We start from the raw sequence: 16,338 nt of genomic DNA, 5'->3' as shown, positions 1-16,338 counted from the left end.
GCCTCTGTTTCCTTGTTTGTAAAACTAGGGCATTTTCTTCACAGGATTATTGTGACAGTTAAGGGAAATAATGTACACACACAAACTTTCTGGCTGGTGGGAACTCAGTGCTGCTGACCCCACTCAGACAAGCATCAAGTGTTCTGGAGTCCTTCTGGGAGCTCTGTTCCTCTCCAGTTGAATCAACATAACTAAAACTTTCTGTTAACAGAAATTATAGGCCCCTTCCCCAAATCTTTTGCACTATTTTGCCATGCTATTCCGTAAACATATTACAATATTTAACTTGTATTAACTGTTACATTGATTATGCTTGTTTGAACATGAGTCATTTTCTTAATTTGTAAGCAGAGTCCATGTTTTGTAATTTAAAATAAACAACAAAAATTTTAAAAAACAAAAAAAACTCAACTCTTAATATACTCTGATGATAGAGAAGGGCTATTTTCCTTTTGTGTTTGGTTTTTTTTTTTTTTGAGACAGAGTTTTGCTCTGTCGCCCAGGCTGAAGTGCAGTAGCACAATCTCGGCTCACTGCAACCTCTGCCTCCTGGGTTCAAGCAATTCTCCTGCCTCAGCCTCCCAAGTAGCTGGGACTACAGGCACATGCTGCCACACCCAGCTGATTTTTTGTATTTTAGTAGAGACGTGGTTTCACTGTCTTGCCCAGGCTGGTCTCGAACTCCTGAGCTCAGGCAATCTGCCCACCTCAGCCTCCCAAAGTGCTAGGACTACAGGCGTCAGCCCCTGCGCCCGGCCGAAAGGGCTATTTTCTTTACCAAGCCTTCCTCCAAGGTAAAATTCTCCTGGTGTGTACCTATGTATGTATGTATATACAACCTCAAGGAAGATTTGGGTTTTTTAATAAAAAGTTTTTAATGTAGAAAAGGCCAGGTACAGTGGCTCATGCCTGTAATCCCAGCACATTGGGAGGTCAAAGAGGGAGGATCGCTTGAGCTCAGGAGTTCAAAACCAGCCTGATCAACACGTGAAACCCAGTGTCTACAAAAAAAAAAAGAAAAAAGAAAAAAAATACAAAAACTGCCAGGCATGGGTGTGTGTCTATATTCCTAATTACTCCAGAGGCTGAGATGGGAGGATCACCAGAGCCTGAGAAGTCCAGGCTGCATGCAGTAAGCCATGATCTCACCACTGTACTCCAGCCTGGGTGACAGAGTGAGACCCTGTCTCAAAAATAAAAAGTTCTTGAGGCCTGGTGTGGTGGCTCACACCTGTAATCCCAGCACTTTGGGAGGCCGAGGCAGGCAGATCACCTGAGGTCAGGACTTCGAGACCAGCGTGGTCAACATGGTGAAACCAGTCTCTACTAAAAATACACAAAATTAGCCGGGCATGGTGGTGGGCGCTTGTAATCCCAGCTACTCAGGAGGCTGAGGCAGCAGAATCGCTTGAACCTGGGAGGCAGAGGTTGCAATGACCCGAAATCAAGCCACCACACTCCAGCCTGGGTGGGAGGCAGAGGTTGCAATGACCCGAAATCGAGCCACCGCACTCCAGCCTGGGCGACAGAGCTAGACTCTGTCTCAAAAAAAAAAAAAAAAACTCTATCAGAATGAATCAAATCATATATAAACTAGCACCCAGAACCTGACCAATACAAAGAAAAGTGTGATTCACTGCTTAAATTAAATTAGAACACTTGTGTTAGTAGAGAATAAGCTCAGCCTGGCACAGTGGCTCACAGCTGTAATCCCAGCACTTTGGGAGGCTAAGGTAGGAGGACTGCTTGAGCCAAGGAGCCCAAGACAAGCCTGGGTAACATGGGGAGAGCCTGTCTCTACAAAAAAAAAAAAAAAAAAAAAAATTAATTAATTAATTAAAAAATAAAAATAAAAAAGAGAATAAGTTAGCTCATCTCAAAAAAGCCTGGTGAAGATGCCTAATTTGGAGTTCAGATTTCACTAGCTTTAGTAAGTAATGAATCCAACTGCTCTTCATCAGGCAGATGCTAACCACCAATCTACACATACATAATTATCCACGTTATATATTTCACAAAATTGTTTCAAATGGCCTTTTATAAATTTAGCTATTTGACTATTTTTATAAATTTCATCTAACCCACTTTAAGACTAACATCTTAAACTCCACATTTTAAAACTCAAATTAGGCCGGGAACAGTGGCTCACGCCTGTAATCCCAGCACTTTGGGAGGCCGAGGAGGGAGGATCACGAGGTCAGGAGTTTGAGACCAGCCTGGCCAACAAGGTAAAACTCCGTCTTTACTATAAATACAAAACTTAGCTGGGCATGGTGGCGCAGCCTGCAATCCCAGCTATTTCGGAGGCTGAGGCAGGAGAATCACTTGAACCTGGGAGGTGGAGGTTGCAGTGAGCCAAGATTGTGCCACTACACTCCAGCCTGGGGGACAAAGCGAGACCTTGTCTCAAAAAAAAAAAAAAAAAAAAAAAAACCTCAAATTAGTTTGGGATACCAGATTTAAAGCTAAGCTTTGTCACTCTCAGATTTTCACATTTTAATATTGATAATGATAGTTAACATTCTCTTTTCTGTTTTCAATCTCCTAAATCAAGTATTCTTAATCTGAGGTTCATGAACAGACTTGGTGTGAACCGCCTATAACTTTATGCAAAATGTTATGAGTACATAGACACAAAGGGAGCAGATGCATTAAATGTAACATGAGTATGGCTACACGACCATAAATGGGTTAAATGTAACGGTCCCAAATCAAGATACTAGAAAATATCTATAAGCAGAGTAGAAAGGACGAAGAGTAATTCCACTTAAGTACTATTGTTATACAAAGGAAATACGTTCAGAGAAATTAAATCCATCATTGTTCCTGGAAAACATCAATTACATAATTCACTGAGTTTCACTGTTGAAGATCACTAGTTTGAGGTGCAGACTGTACAAAATGCCCTATGTAAAGACCATAGATGGCCGAGTGAGGTGGGTCACACCTGTAATCCCAACACTTTGAGAGGCTCAGGTGGGAGGATCACTTAAGCCCAGGTGTTCGAGACCAGCATAGGAAACATAGCGACATCTCATCTCTTAAAAAAAAATTAGCCAGGCATGGTGCCAGCTACTCAGGAGGCTGAGACAGGAGGATCACTAGAGTACAGGAGGTTGAGACTGCAGTGAGCCATGACTGTGCTACCACCACTCCAGCCTAGGAGACAGAGCTAGACCATGTCTCCGAAAAAAAAAAACAAAAAACCATAGCCATGTGGCTGGCACCGAGAGTAAGTGCTAAATAGCACCTAGTATCATTAAAAAGTGATGTTTCCAAAAGAATAGTCCCTCTTGTGAATAAAGGCATGCATATTTAACACTACTCGTCCTAATTAGGAAATCTACAAGCATAGAACACAGTAAACTTAACTGGAACCTATCACAACCTTGGATTTAATAAAGCAGTGTACGGTGTTCCAGCCAACTGAGCCAACCTGTCACAGAAGTACCAAGGAAAACTTTATTTCCTACTTCTTCTGTACCCTATTTCTCATGTTTCAGTCAGCCAACAAACTAACACTTAGTTCTCTGGCTCCTCAGGACCATTTTTCCCCCGAACATCATTCCACCATTACCCTATTAATAATCTGCAACACTCCCAGGGTGGTTCCAAAGAAAGGCCAAGACCTACATTTTCTTCCCTAAATTACATTCCAGATATCAAAGCAGTAATCTCAGCCCCACCTTCTATAGGGAAACAAAGGAATAGTCTAATTGCTCCCCTCTCCCTCTAAAGGGGGGGCCAGGGGGGAGTCTGGGCATTTTGCCTGATTCTCAAAGGAAAATTCCAAAATGTAGTGGCGACAAAGTGGTAAAAAGCTGATAAGCAGCCAAACGTAGTGGCTCATGCCTGTAATCCTAGCACTTCGGGAGACCAAGGCAGGCGGATCACCTGAGGTCAGGAGTTGGAGACCACCCTGGCCAACATGGTGAAACCCCATCTCTACTAATATAAAAATTAGCTGGCCGTGGTGGTGGACGCCTGTAGTCCCGGTTACTCAGGAGGCTGAGGCAGAAGAAATGCTTGAACCCGGGAGACAGAGGTTGCAGTAAGCCAAGATCGTGCCACTGCACTCCAGCCTAGGTGACAGAGCGAGACTCTGTCTCCAAAAAAAAAAAAAAAAGCTGGTAAGCTACACATTTAAAATACCTCATGCACTGGCACACTACACCCATTTTCAGTTTTTCTTCATCTTAAGACACTCAGCCAAGCATAGGGCTCATGCCTATGCACTTTGGGAAGCTGAAGCAGGTAGATCTCTTGAGACCAGGAATTTGAGACTAGCCTGGGGCAACATATTGAAATCCCGTCCCTACAAAAATACAAAAAAAAAAAAAAAAAATTAGCCAAGTGTGGTGGCACGTGCTTGTATTCTCAGCTACTCAGGAGGCTGAGGTGGGAGGATCACTGAAACCCGGCTAGGAGTTGGAGGCTATAGTAAGCTATGATTGCATCACTGCACTGTAGCCTGAGTGACAGAGTAAGACCCTGTATCTCAAAAAACAGACACTCAAAGTTGATTAGCAAATTTTTTTTAATCTCAAAACCTTAAAAAGCATTTTATTTTACCCTAAACATGTTCATATATTAGGAAAGTATATAGCTTGCCACAAAAGAAAGCTATTCTGGCCGGACGTGGTGACTCACGCCTGTAATCTCAGCACTTTGAGAGGCCGAGGCAGGTGGATCACAAGGTCAAGAGATCATCCTGGCTAACATGGTGAAACCCCATCTTTACTAAAAAATACAAAAATTTAGCTGGGCCTGGCAGCGGGCACCTGTAGTCCCAGCTAATCGGGAGGCTGAGGCAGGAAAATGGTGTGAACCCGGGAGGCAGAGCTTGCAGTGAGCCCAGATCGCACCACTGCACTCCAGCCTGGGCGACACAACAAGACTCCGTCTCAGGAAAAAAAAAGAAAGCTCTTCTTTACTATCCAAAATAAAACTTAACTATTGAAACTACAAACAGTGAAACCATCACATAGGTATAGTCAAAACTACCCAGGAGAGAAAACACACACACATACACAACACACAGCCAACAGATTGCTATGGAAGGTGAATATAGCAGGATGTTAGCACATACGTAAATTTTTTTTTTTTTTGAGACGGAGCCTCGCTCTGTCGCCCAGGCTGGAGTGCAGTGGCGCAATCTCGGCCCACTGCAAGCTCCGTCTCCCGGGTTCAAGTGATTCTCCTGCCTCAGCCTCCCAAGTAGTTGGGACTACAGGTGCTCGCCACCACGCCCAGGTAATTTTTTGTATTTTTAGTAGAGATGGGGTTTCACCGTGTTAGCCAGGATGGTCTCAATCTCCTGACCTCGTGATTCGCCCACCTCGGCCTCCCAAAGTGCTGGGATTACAGGGCACATACATAAATTATTAAGATTGCTTCCAGAATTAAAAAGACCAAGATATCTGAGAAATAAAATTACTCAGAAAGCAAAATTCCCTTTAAAAGCCAAGTAGAAGCCAGGCACGTGGCTCACGCCAATAATCCCAGCACTCTGGCTGAGGTGGGCGGATCATGAGGTCAGGAGTTTGAGACCAGCCTGGCCAACATAGTGAAACCCTGTCTCTACTAAAACTACAAAAATTAGCCAGGTGTGGTGGCACACACCTGTACTCCCAGCTACTTGAGGCTGAGGCGGAAGAATCACTTAAACCTGGAAGGCAGAGGTTGCAGTGAGCCGAGATCGCGCCAACACACTCCAGTGACAAAGCGAGACTCTGTCTCAAAAAGAAAAAAAAAAGAAGCCAAGTAGAGAACTGGCAAGGGAAGATTTGATTTTGAAGCACTTCCATCTTTAAGACAACGTTAAAAAAAAAACAAAACTAAAATATTTGATGGTTAAAAACTGTCTGACATCTCTCATTTTAACTTAATTTGATTAAAGGGGGAAATTTTTATTTTTATTTTTTTTGAGACAGAATCTCACTCTGTCACCCAGGCTGGAGTACAGTGGCCAATCTTGGCTCACGGCAACCTCTTTTTCCCGGATTCAAGCGATTCTCTTGTCTCAGCCTCCTGAGTAGCTTGGGACTACAAGCGCACACCACCACACCTAACTAATTTGGTGTTTTTAGTAGAGGCAGGGTTTCGTCACATTGGCCAGGCTGGTCTAGAACTGACCTCAAGTGATCTGCCTGCCTCGGCCTCCCAAAGTGCTACTACAGGCGTGAGTCACCTCACCCAGCCAAAAGGGGGAAATTTTTTAATGCAAAATTTCAGGCTGGACATGATGGCCCACCCAGTGCTTTGGAAGGATCGCTTGAGGCCAGGAGTTTGAGACCAGCCTGCACAACATAGGAGGCACAGTCGCTACAAAAAAATTTTTAATGTGAAATTTCAGTTGTTATCTTCATTTTATTTTATTTTATTTTGAGACAGAGTCTCGCTCTGTCGCCCAGGCTGGAGTGCAGTGGCGCATCTCAGCTCACTGCAACGTCCGCCTCCAGGGTTCAAGAGATTCCCCTGCCTCAGCTTCCCAAGGAGCTGGGACTACACAGCAGGCACGACCACACCCAGTTAACTTTTCTATGCTTAGTAGAGACAGGGTTTTGCCATGTTGTCCAGGCTGGTCTCAAACTCCTGACCTCAGGTGATCCACCGCATGGGCCTCCCAAAGTGCTGTGATTATAGGCATGAGCCACTGTGCCAGGCCTCAGTTCTTATCTTTAAATGATCCTGCAAGATCATCTCATCATCTCATTCACATAAAATTCTCAATATATATTTTTTAAAGGTTTTATACAACTACTGAATACTTAAATTACCAGAAGAATTACAGATGGTGATATTCTATAGACATTTAAAAAAATCATATTCTGGACAATGAGAATACTAGTTATCTTTCTTCTTTAAACTTTTCTGAGTTTTTCAAACCACCACCAAAAGTCACAAAGACAACCTGCTTTCACTTTCAAACACTTAAGTTTTGTTAAAAATTATTTGAAACACAATGCAAGCAATAAAAAAAAAGGTCAAATGTTTCTTGAGTATAACATGAAAGAAGAGCAAAGTGTGAAAGACTGATAATATTTTCAGAGATTCTGGAGCCATGATATACTTAAGGGGATGGGGGCTAAAAATAAGGTAATTACTTTAAACTTCTTCTGCATTAAAAATTATAGTTGATCTAAGTAGACTACTATATTTCTTCCTACTATAGTTAGCTGGTATACTGAAGACAGGTACACATGCTTTATTCTTAACACATTCCTTAAAGATGAACCAATCGAAATTATTTTCTTGACACTAAAAAAATCCACTAGAAGCCAGTGGATTATGAAAAATGTTATGAGAATAATCATCAGAATAATGTTAAGTATCACTTTCTTTTTTTTTTTTTTTTTTTTGAGAAGACGTCTCACTGTCCCCCAGGCTGGAGTGCAGTGGCATGATCATCTCAACTCACTGCAGCCTCCGCCTCCCAGGTTCAAGTGATTCTCCTGCCTCAGGTTCCTGAGCAGCTGGAATTACAGGCGTGCACCACCACACCCGGCTAATTTTTGTATTTTTAGGAGAGGCAGTGTCTCACCAGGTTGGCCAGGCTGGTCATGACCTCAAATGATCCGCCCACCTCGGCCTCCCAAAGGGCTGAGATTACAGGTGTGAGCCACTGCACCTGGCCATGTTAAGCATTTCTTAATGTGCTGAAATAATCACTGCCTGCTTCAAAACGTAGCTCAAAAAAATCCATATTTTTCTTCAGATCCTCAAAAAAAGCTTTAACCCTTTCTATCTACTTTTTTTAACTGTTCAGATTACACTTTGAATTGCCTTTTTTTTTTTTTTTTTTTTTTTGAGACAAGTCTTGCTCTGTTGCCCAGGCTGGAGTGCAATGCTGTGATCTCGGCTCACTGCAACCTCCACCTCCGAGGTTCAAGAGATTGTCTTGCCTCAGCCTCCCAAGTAGCTGGGATTACAGGCGCCAGCCACCACACCCAGATAATTTTCTGTATTTTTAGTAGAGATAGGGTTTTGCCATGTTGGCCAGGCTGGTCTTGGAACTCCTGACCTCAGGTGATCCACCTGCTTCAGCCTGATCAACATTAGAGATGGCTGGGTACTCTATACAAAAATTAGCTGGTTATGGTGGCAAATGCCTGTAATCCCAGTTACTCGGGAGACCAAGGCAGGAGAATCGCTTGAACCCAGGAGGCAGAGATTGCAGCGAGCCAAGATCGTGCCACTGCACTCCAGCCTGGGTGACAGAGTGAGACTCCATCTCAAAAAAAAAGAAAAAGAAAAGAAAACAAAAACAAAAACAAAAAAAACACAAATGGCCGGGCGCAGTGGCTCACGCCTGTAATCCCAACACTTTGGGAGGCCAAGGCCTGGGCGACAGAGCAAGACTCCGTCTCAAAAAAAGAACAAAACAAACAAAAAAAAGTAATACAGCTACCAACTCTTATGTAAACCAATATAAATCTAAAAATTCTGTTGCTTCAGAATCTTTTTTGTCAAGATTCCATTTTCGCTACCAAATTTAGCAGAACCCATAACACAGATTATAAATTTCTAAAAGAAACAATATAACTTAGTAATGATAAACCAAAGTAACTTAAGGAACATCTGGAGTACATTTGTAAACATTAGCTAATATACCATTGTTAGTTATTAAGATAACATACTGGAAGCAGGAAAAGCATCCACCCATTAAAGTTTTAATTGAAGAGAAAGCAAAAGACTTTGGAGTCTGGAACAAGATGTTAAAAACGAATGAGCTTGTATTTGCGTGACAAAACACTAAAGAACTTTTCTTTCTTTCCTTTATTTTCCAAATTTTCTCTAATTACTTTTACAAAGATAACAAGCTTCATTAAAACAAAAAGAAACTGCTTAAGTCAGATTGCTAAAAATCTGTTGCTCACTGCCCTTGTGACCTCCCCTAATAAAATATCCCTCACTTCCTCTCACCCTAAGTAATTTTCACTAACACTTTTGCAAAGGTTTTCCCAAATTCCTGTATTATTTTACTAAACAGTCTAGAATACAAATATAGTAGGCCAGATACCCATGTATTTGATTCCAGAAAAAATATAAAAACTGTTTCTGGGTTTGATCCCTTTGAGGTTACTAGTCTTCAAAAGAAAGGATGATTTGACACCGTATTTACTTATTAATTACTGTCCTTGTCATTTATGAGCCATTCCTCCTTCTCCCCCTTGAAAATTCCTCCTCACTCCCTCTGTTCCTCCAAATCTAATTGCTGATATTTCCCTTTCAGGTCTCTCTTCTATAAAGTCTTCCAAAACCCAGATAGCCAATCACAATCCACCATCCCCCTGAAATCCTGTTGCTCTCATCCATGCCATACATCTGGAATTTGCTATATCTACTGGTATTTGACATGTATAAAATCTATTTCTGCCGGGCGCACTGGCTCACGCCTGTAATCCCAACACTTTGGGAAGCTGAGGCGGGCGGATCACCTCGGGAGTTTGAGATCAGCCTGACCAACATGGAGAAACCCCGTCTCTACTAAAAATACAAAATTAGCCGGGAGTGGTGGCACATGCCTGTAATCCCTGCTACTCGGGAATCTGAGGCAGAAGAATCACTTGAACCCAGGAGGCGGAGGTGGCGGTGAGACGAGATTTGCGCCATTGCACTCCAGCCTGGGCAACAAGATTGAAACTCCGTCTCAAAACAATGAATAATTTTTTTTTTTTTTTTTTTTTTTTTTTGAGACGGAGTCTTGCTCTGTCGCCCAGGCTGGAGTGCAGTGGCCCGATCTTGGTTCACTGCAAGCTCCACCTCCCGGGTTCACGCCATTCTCCTGCCTCAGCCTCTCGAGTAGCTGGGACTACAGGCGCCCACCACGACGCCCGGCTAATTTTTTTGCATTTTTAGTAGAGACGGGGTTTCACCGTGTTACCGAGGATGGTCTCCATCTCCTGACCTCGGGATCCACCCACCGCGGCCTCCCAAAGTGCTGGGATTACTGAGGTGAGCCACCGCGCCTGGCCTATATCTAAACTTCTTAAGCGCAAGGATTATATTCCTAAATCCTAGTACTAATAGAATGCCTTTCATGAAAATGATGCACACCACCTGAAGAATGCTCATACAGTTTTCCAAATTCTTTTATATACATTTAAATTTCACCACTACCCTGACAGGAATAATGACTCCAATTATCCTATTTACAAAAGGGGAAAAAAATTCAGAGGCTGAGTAACTTGTCAAAGTTCTCAACTAATCTTGAAGATTTATTTACGCTAATAAACATATATATAGCAAATTCAGAAAATTTCCTGAACAGTAGAGGTCTATAAACCTCGATAAAGCAGTAAATCCATGTTCTTTATTGTTACCAAGAAAACTACTAAATTAAGAACCTCAAGTTCACCTCCGTTCAACCGTGCAAAACCAACTTTGTCCTTGGAGCCTTTGAAAAAAAAAAATTTTTAAACTGTCAACACAGCAAATGTCACAAGAACACTATCCTCAACTTCTAAAGCATGAAATTCTAATAAAATACTATGGTTTCTGTTTAGTGCAAAAGATTTCAGCTTCAAGCCACACTATTACAAAACTTGAAGAAAGCATTTTGCAAGAGCCATGTGACACACATATGACAGTCAGCTAAACTAGTGGGTGGACCTTTTAGGGGAAAATGTTTAGCAGTAATTGACCAAACCAGCAAATAAACTCAACTTTTACAACGAATACTGATTTTCCCCCATCCCTCAAAGGTCTTTGACACTGAAAAGGAATACCAATTCGGTCTCTTCCAATTATTCATTACTTTACATACATGTAAACTGTAGAGGAAATTTTTAAAGGGCCACTGAGGAGAGCCCAACAAACTCTACCCAAGGGAAGTGAACACCAGTTCCCAGGAAAGGTGCCAGGTGTGTCACATCTGCTGCGGTGACTTCTTGAGTAAGCAAGAAAAAGAAATGTATTAACTTTTCATGACACGTCATGGAACCTCATTCCCTATCTGCAAGCATCCAAGCAAGTAATCCAAAACCTACATACAGATCTATCATAGGTCCCGTTCGTTTCTCTTTCAACTTGACAGCAAGCTTCCTTTAATCTGCGAGTATCAAAAAGACATTTCTTGGCTTTAGTGTTTTTTTTCCCTTGACCTACAGAAGACAAAATGACTTAGGTGTCCTCTTTAAAAAAAAAAAAAAAAAAAAAAAAAAAAATTCTCACAAATGCCCAGGTTTTTATAGGAGGGCAATGGACCCGGCGAGCTCTTAAAGAACTCCTCCAAGACACAACTCAAAAAGAGAACTAATAAATGTTCAGTTGCTTCTCACCATCTATTCATTCCCCTCAATCCCACGCAGTCCCGAAAAGCATCCATATTACCTGAAACCTGGCGGGGAGGATGGAAGGAGAGAGAGCCAAGAAGCTCAGGATTTACAAGTAAAGCTGGTTTCCACCCCGAGGATCCTGACAGCTCCGCAGAGTGCGGGCGCAGGGTCTGACAGTGCCCTCTAGAAGGGCTCTCCCACCCCATCCCCTCCCCTTAGAAACAAGTCCTCCTTCAAAAGTCACTGCCTCCGAGAGAAGCTACCCTTTCACACCGCCCCAGGCTCCTCGGCAGACTTCCTCAGCACCCGCCCCGCAGTCAGGCCCTCTAACCTGACCCGGTCCAGGCCCGGGCGGCTCACCCCTCCGGCCCGACCCCTCCCCCGCGCGGCCGCCCCTCCGCGTCAGACAATGGGGCCCGACTCCCGGCCGTCAGCCTCTCCTGACCCATCACCCTCGCCTCACCCCAGCCGATGCCCCGACTTCTGCCCCAACCCTCCTCGACCCCTTTAAGATCCCCCCAAGCTGGCCCACGGACCCAGCCGACCGGTGCTCTCCTGAACTCACTATTCGGGATTCATGCTGGACATGTCACTGCAGCTGCCGCCGCCGCCACCGCCGCCCTTGCTGCCGCAGCCGCCGCCTTGACTCTCCGCGCCACGGGTAATCGAAAGAAAGGAATGAGATAGGCTGTTCCGGGAGAGCAAACGTCTTCCCCTACTCCGTCCCCTACAACACAATCAGCAGCCGCCGCCACTCAGCTATCGCTTCCACCCAAAATGGCCGCCGGCGAACCAGGAAATAGGGAAGCCTTAGACCGAGGGGCCTTTACACAGCCCAGAGGGCGGCCGCACCGCCTAGCATGCCGGGAAAGGGAGTCGCGAGCGCGGCTACGCGAGATGAGGACAGACAATGCGACGCAAGGCCAGGACTCAGCTTCCCGCCAAGCGCCGCGCCTCTGGGGCATGCGTACTTGAAGGGTTGTCGCCCGCCCCATTCCCCACTCCCTCACCTCCCCACCCTCGGTCCCTCTTTGCTCCCCTCCCCTCTGACTCGCTGGCTAGGACTTCGCTCGGACTCCCCCTGGCGGATTGGCTAAGGCCGAGCGGCCCTGGTGATGTCATCAGTGAGACGTGGCAGCCGGGCGAGTCAGCGCCCCACGGGGGAGGGGGCGGAGAGAGGCGGAGGGCGGTGCCGGCGGCCGACGGAGGCTGGGGGTCAGGAGAGGCAAGGGACCGGAGGGAGTGGTCAAACCGGAGGGACTGCCGGGGTGCGGGGGCGGGGAGGGGCCGGGGGACTCGCGTGTCGGCTCCTGCCTTTCGTGCGGCTTTTGCTGACCTGACCAGCTTGAGGCTTGCGCCACCCTGGTGGCGCTGGTTGGGGCTGGTCGGAGGACGTCCGCTCTAAGAACAGAAGGGAAGTCAAGGGGCTCCCTGGACAGCACGGAGCGGTTCTTTCACTTCTCGTCACTCACCCATCCCCACCTGGGTTCGGTCATCGTCCATTGTTGGCCCCGCGCACTACCATTTTCTTCTTAGATTTCTTCCCATTCTTACTGTGCCCCGCTCTTAACTCGTCAGCCTGGCATTGCAGTAGTCTCCAAATGGACTCTACCTCTCTCTCTCTTCTCCGCCCCAGCCCATTTGCACACACAGTCGGATGTATCTTTCTGAGACAGCACCTGCATCGTGACCCGACAACCTTCAATGGCTCCACATCCCATGGATGGGAGGGACACAGCCCAGAGCCAGCGTAAAATCCAAGTCCTACGTTCGTCCCAGCCTTCAGGTTGAATTGTAATGTATTATCTTTTAGTTGCTACTAATCCTGAGCCATTCTGCAAGACTGGAAAATAATAAGCAATAAAAACATGTAATTCATCACTATATGGTGCCTACAATTTCTGGGAGTAATATTAACTCATTTTTAAAAAACCTATGGTCTTAACAGCTCTCTTTAATCAGCTCAGGAATTTAAATCTCCGCTAAACTTTAACACATTATCTTGAGTTATTTAATTACAAAGGGCATAGTGTAAATACATTGTCCAAAGTTTATCTTCCAACTTCTAAGAACTAAGAAAATTGTCTCCTGAGACTTACTGCAGAATCACTTTAAATTCCTACAACGCCAAAATATAGAAAGAAGGCACTTATTTCTACCCATACACTAATTACACCCCTTAGCCTTCCAGTTCTGCCATGGACCTTAGTTGATGAACTTACCAAAAGTTACCCGAGTTTCTTCACATGTTGGTTTCTGAAATGAACACGGTCACCACCCCAGGAATACCCTGAATGGTTCGGTAATAGGCACCAAAAAGTGTTCGTTACCCTGGACTCTAAAGCCCATTAAAAAAAAAAAAAAAAAAAGCTTATTTTGATTTCAAATAAAAACCCAGAAAACTGGCCAGGCCCGGTGGCTCATGCCTGTAATCTCAGGAATTTGGGAGGCCAAGACGAACAGATCACGAGGTCAGGAATTCAAGACCAGCCTGGCCAACATGGTGAAACACTGTCTCTACTAAAAATACAAAAATTAGCCAGGCATGGTGGTGCGTGCCTGTAATCCCAGCTACTCGGGAGGCTGAGGCAGGAAAATTGCTTGAACCCAGGAGGCGGAGGTTACAGTGGGCCGAGAGGCCACTGCACTCCAGCCTGGGCGACAGAGCAAGATTCTATCTTGGAGGGAGAAAAAAAATCTCAGAAAACTGTGACCTGAGTCACTGTAAAGGCACAAGCGCACACACACACACCCAAAAAACCCTCAGAAAACTGTCCAGAACTCGTCCTCAGCCAAAAATACAATCTGTCCTCCCCTGGGAAGTATACTCCCAAACTTCCTTTAATTAACTATTTTCTTTCCCAGCAAAGAATTACCTCCTGCCGGGCGCAGTGGCTCACGCCTGCAATCCCAGCACTTTGGGAGGCTAAGGCGGGCAGATTACGAGGTCAGGAGATCGAGACCATCCTGGCCGACATGGTGAAACCCCGTCTCTGCTAAAAATACAAAAATTAGCTGGGCGTGGTGGCGCGTAAGATTACAGAATCTCAGCTACTCGGGAGGCTGAGGCAGGAGAATGGCTTGAACCAGGGAGTCGGAGGTTGCAGTGAGCCGAGATCGTGCCACTGCACTCCAGCCTGGCAACAGAGCGAGATTCAGTCTCAACAACAACAACAACAACCAAAAAAAAAAAAAAAAATGACCTCCTAGTAACTTTTAACCTAAGTGACAGGATAGTTGTAAGCATTGAATAAACAGAATGTAAAGCATATAGTACAATGGCTTTGGGACCCTTGGTAAATGTTAATTACTTTTCTCTGGAGGAGAGCAAAAAAATGACTCCCCTCCACCCTGCTAGGTTCCTTGGCTGGTTTATGAACTAAATTGACCTAAGACAGATTAACAGGAGAAAATCATATTTGATTAAGTACATATGCATGGGAGTTCCTCAAAATAAGAGACTCCAAGAAGGGTCTGATGATTGAAGCATCCTGAGCTACAGAAAAGAATACGGCTTGGTGGCCGGGTGCAGTAGCTCACGCCTCTAATCCCAGCACTTTGGGAGGCCAAGGCGGGTGGATCACGAGGTCAGGAGATCAAGATCATCCTGGCTAACACAGTGAAACCCAGTCTCTACTAAAAATACAAAAACAAAATTACCTGGGCATGGTGGCGGGTGCCTGTAGCCCCAGCTACTCCGGAGGCTGAGGCAGAAGAATGGCGTGAACCCAGGAGGCGGAGCTTGCAGTGAGCTGAGATGTCACCACTGCACTCCAGCCTGGGCTACAGAGCGAGAGTCCATCTCAAAAAAAAAAAAAGAATAGGGCTTGATAGGGCTTGGTGCCAGGCACGGTGGCTTACGGCTTACGGCTGTGATCCCAGCTCTTTGAGAGGCCGAGGTGGGCGGATCACTAGAGGTCAAGAGTTTGAGACCAGCCTGGCCAACCTGGCGAAACCCTGTCTCTACTAAAAACACAAAAAATTGGGCGGGCACAGTGGCTCACGCCTGTAATCCCAGCACTTTGGGAGGCCAAGGCGGGTGGATCATTTGAGGAGTTCAAGACCAGCCTGACCAATATGGTGAAAACCCGTCTCTACTAAAAATACAAAAACCAGCTGGGCGTGATGGCACACATCTGTGATCCCAGCTGCTCGGGAGGCTGAGGCAGGAGAATTGCTTGAACCTGGGAGGCGGAGATTGCAGTGAGCCGAGATTGTGCCACTGCACTCCAGCCTGGGCAACAGAGCGAGACTCAATATCAAAAAAAAAAAAAATTGAAAAAGTTAGCCGGGCATGGTGGCGGGTACCTGTAATCCCAGCTACTCAGGTAGCTGAGGCGGGAGAATATCTTCAACCCGGGAGGCAGAGGTTGCAGTAAACAGACATCACACCACTGTACTCCAGCCTAGGTAATAGAGCAAGACTCCATCTCAAAAAAAAAAAACAAAAAAAAAACTGGGGCTTGGGGCCTTGGGAGAGGTAATGATAAGCTACAGGAGGGCAAGAGGGGAAATGCGTGGTAAAGAAAGATTGTCCTGCCATGCAGATAAAAAGTCTCTCAGGTAATAAAAGTTATCTTGAGGCAGCCCTCTCTCTCATACGTTACTAATGTAGATTTCCTTTATAGACATAAACTTACTTTACAAAAGGACAGCTTTTCAGAGCTACTCCTGTGTCTGCAGTTTCTCAGAATAACCAGCTCAAAATATGCCACCAAAGAAGAATATTTTAGGAGAGCATATTCTGATCCCCTAGAGTGATATTTGAGGTGGTATGTCCTGGGCCCCAACATCTACTTCTCTCAGCTTCTCTGAAAGTCTTAAGTGTACCTGCTGCGTACCAAGGACAGAAAGCCTCATAGCTTAGCTACCGTGTTGTAGAATATTATGCGAAGAGATCAGAGGCAGCTTAGCCTGGGAATGGTAGGTGGGTGTTTTCTACCCCCACTGAAATTTATGTGCAATTACATTAAGACTTCCTTTCCAAATTTAAAGTGGCTAAAAATTAAACTTTTTAAAAGTTTTGCTGACTCAAACTTTAATATATATATTTTTGTGT

At 45.0% G+C, this 16,338-nt stretch overlaps 1 protein-coding gene across 3 annotated transcripts in view; it reads right to left on the bottom strand.

The window, feature by feature from the left end:
• RAB1A (RAB1A, member RAS oncogene family) overlaps positions 1–12,506 on the bottom strand; it is a 43,506-nt gene extending 31,000 nt beyond the window's left edge. The window contains exon 1 of one of the 3 annotated variants that reach the window (XM_054475959.2): positions 11,845–12,506. In XM_054475959.2, coding sequence (XP_054331934.1) covers positions 11,845–11,867 — 23 coding nt within the window. In that variant the 5' untranslated portion in view covers positions 11,868–12,506. Of the gene's footprint in view, positions 1–11,815 lie in introns of all 3 variants that reach the window. The other 2 variants (XM_054475961.2, XM_054475958.2) reach the window with 2 other exon arrangements.
• Between the last annotated feature and the right edge of the window lie 3,832 nt (positions 12,507–16,338).

Source organism: Pongo pygmaeus, chromosome 12, assembly GCF_028885625.2.
Source record: "Pongo pygmaeus isolate AG05252 chromosome 12, NHGRI_mPonPyg2-v2.0_pri, whole genome shotgun sequence".
NCBI lineage: Eukaryota > Metazoa > Chordata > Mammalia > Primates > Hominidae > Pongo > Pongo pygmaeus.
This window is presented reverse-complemented; position numbering and strand designations above follow the sequence as displayed.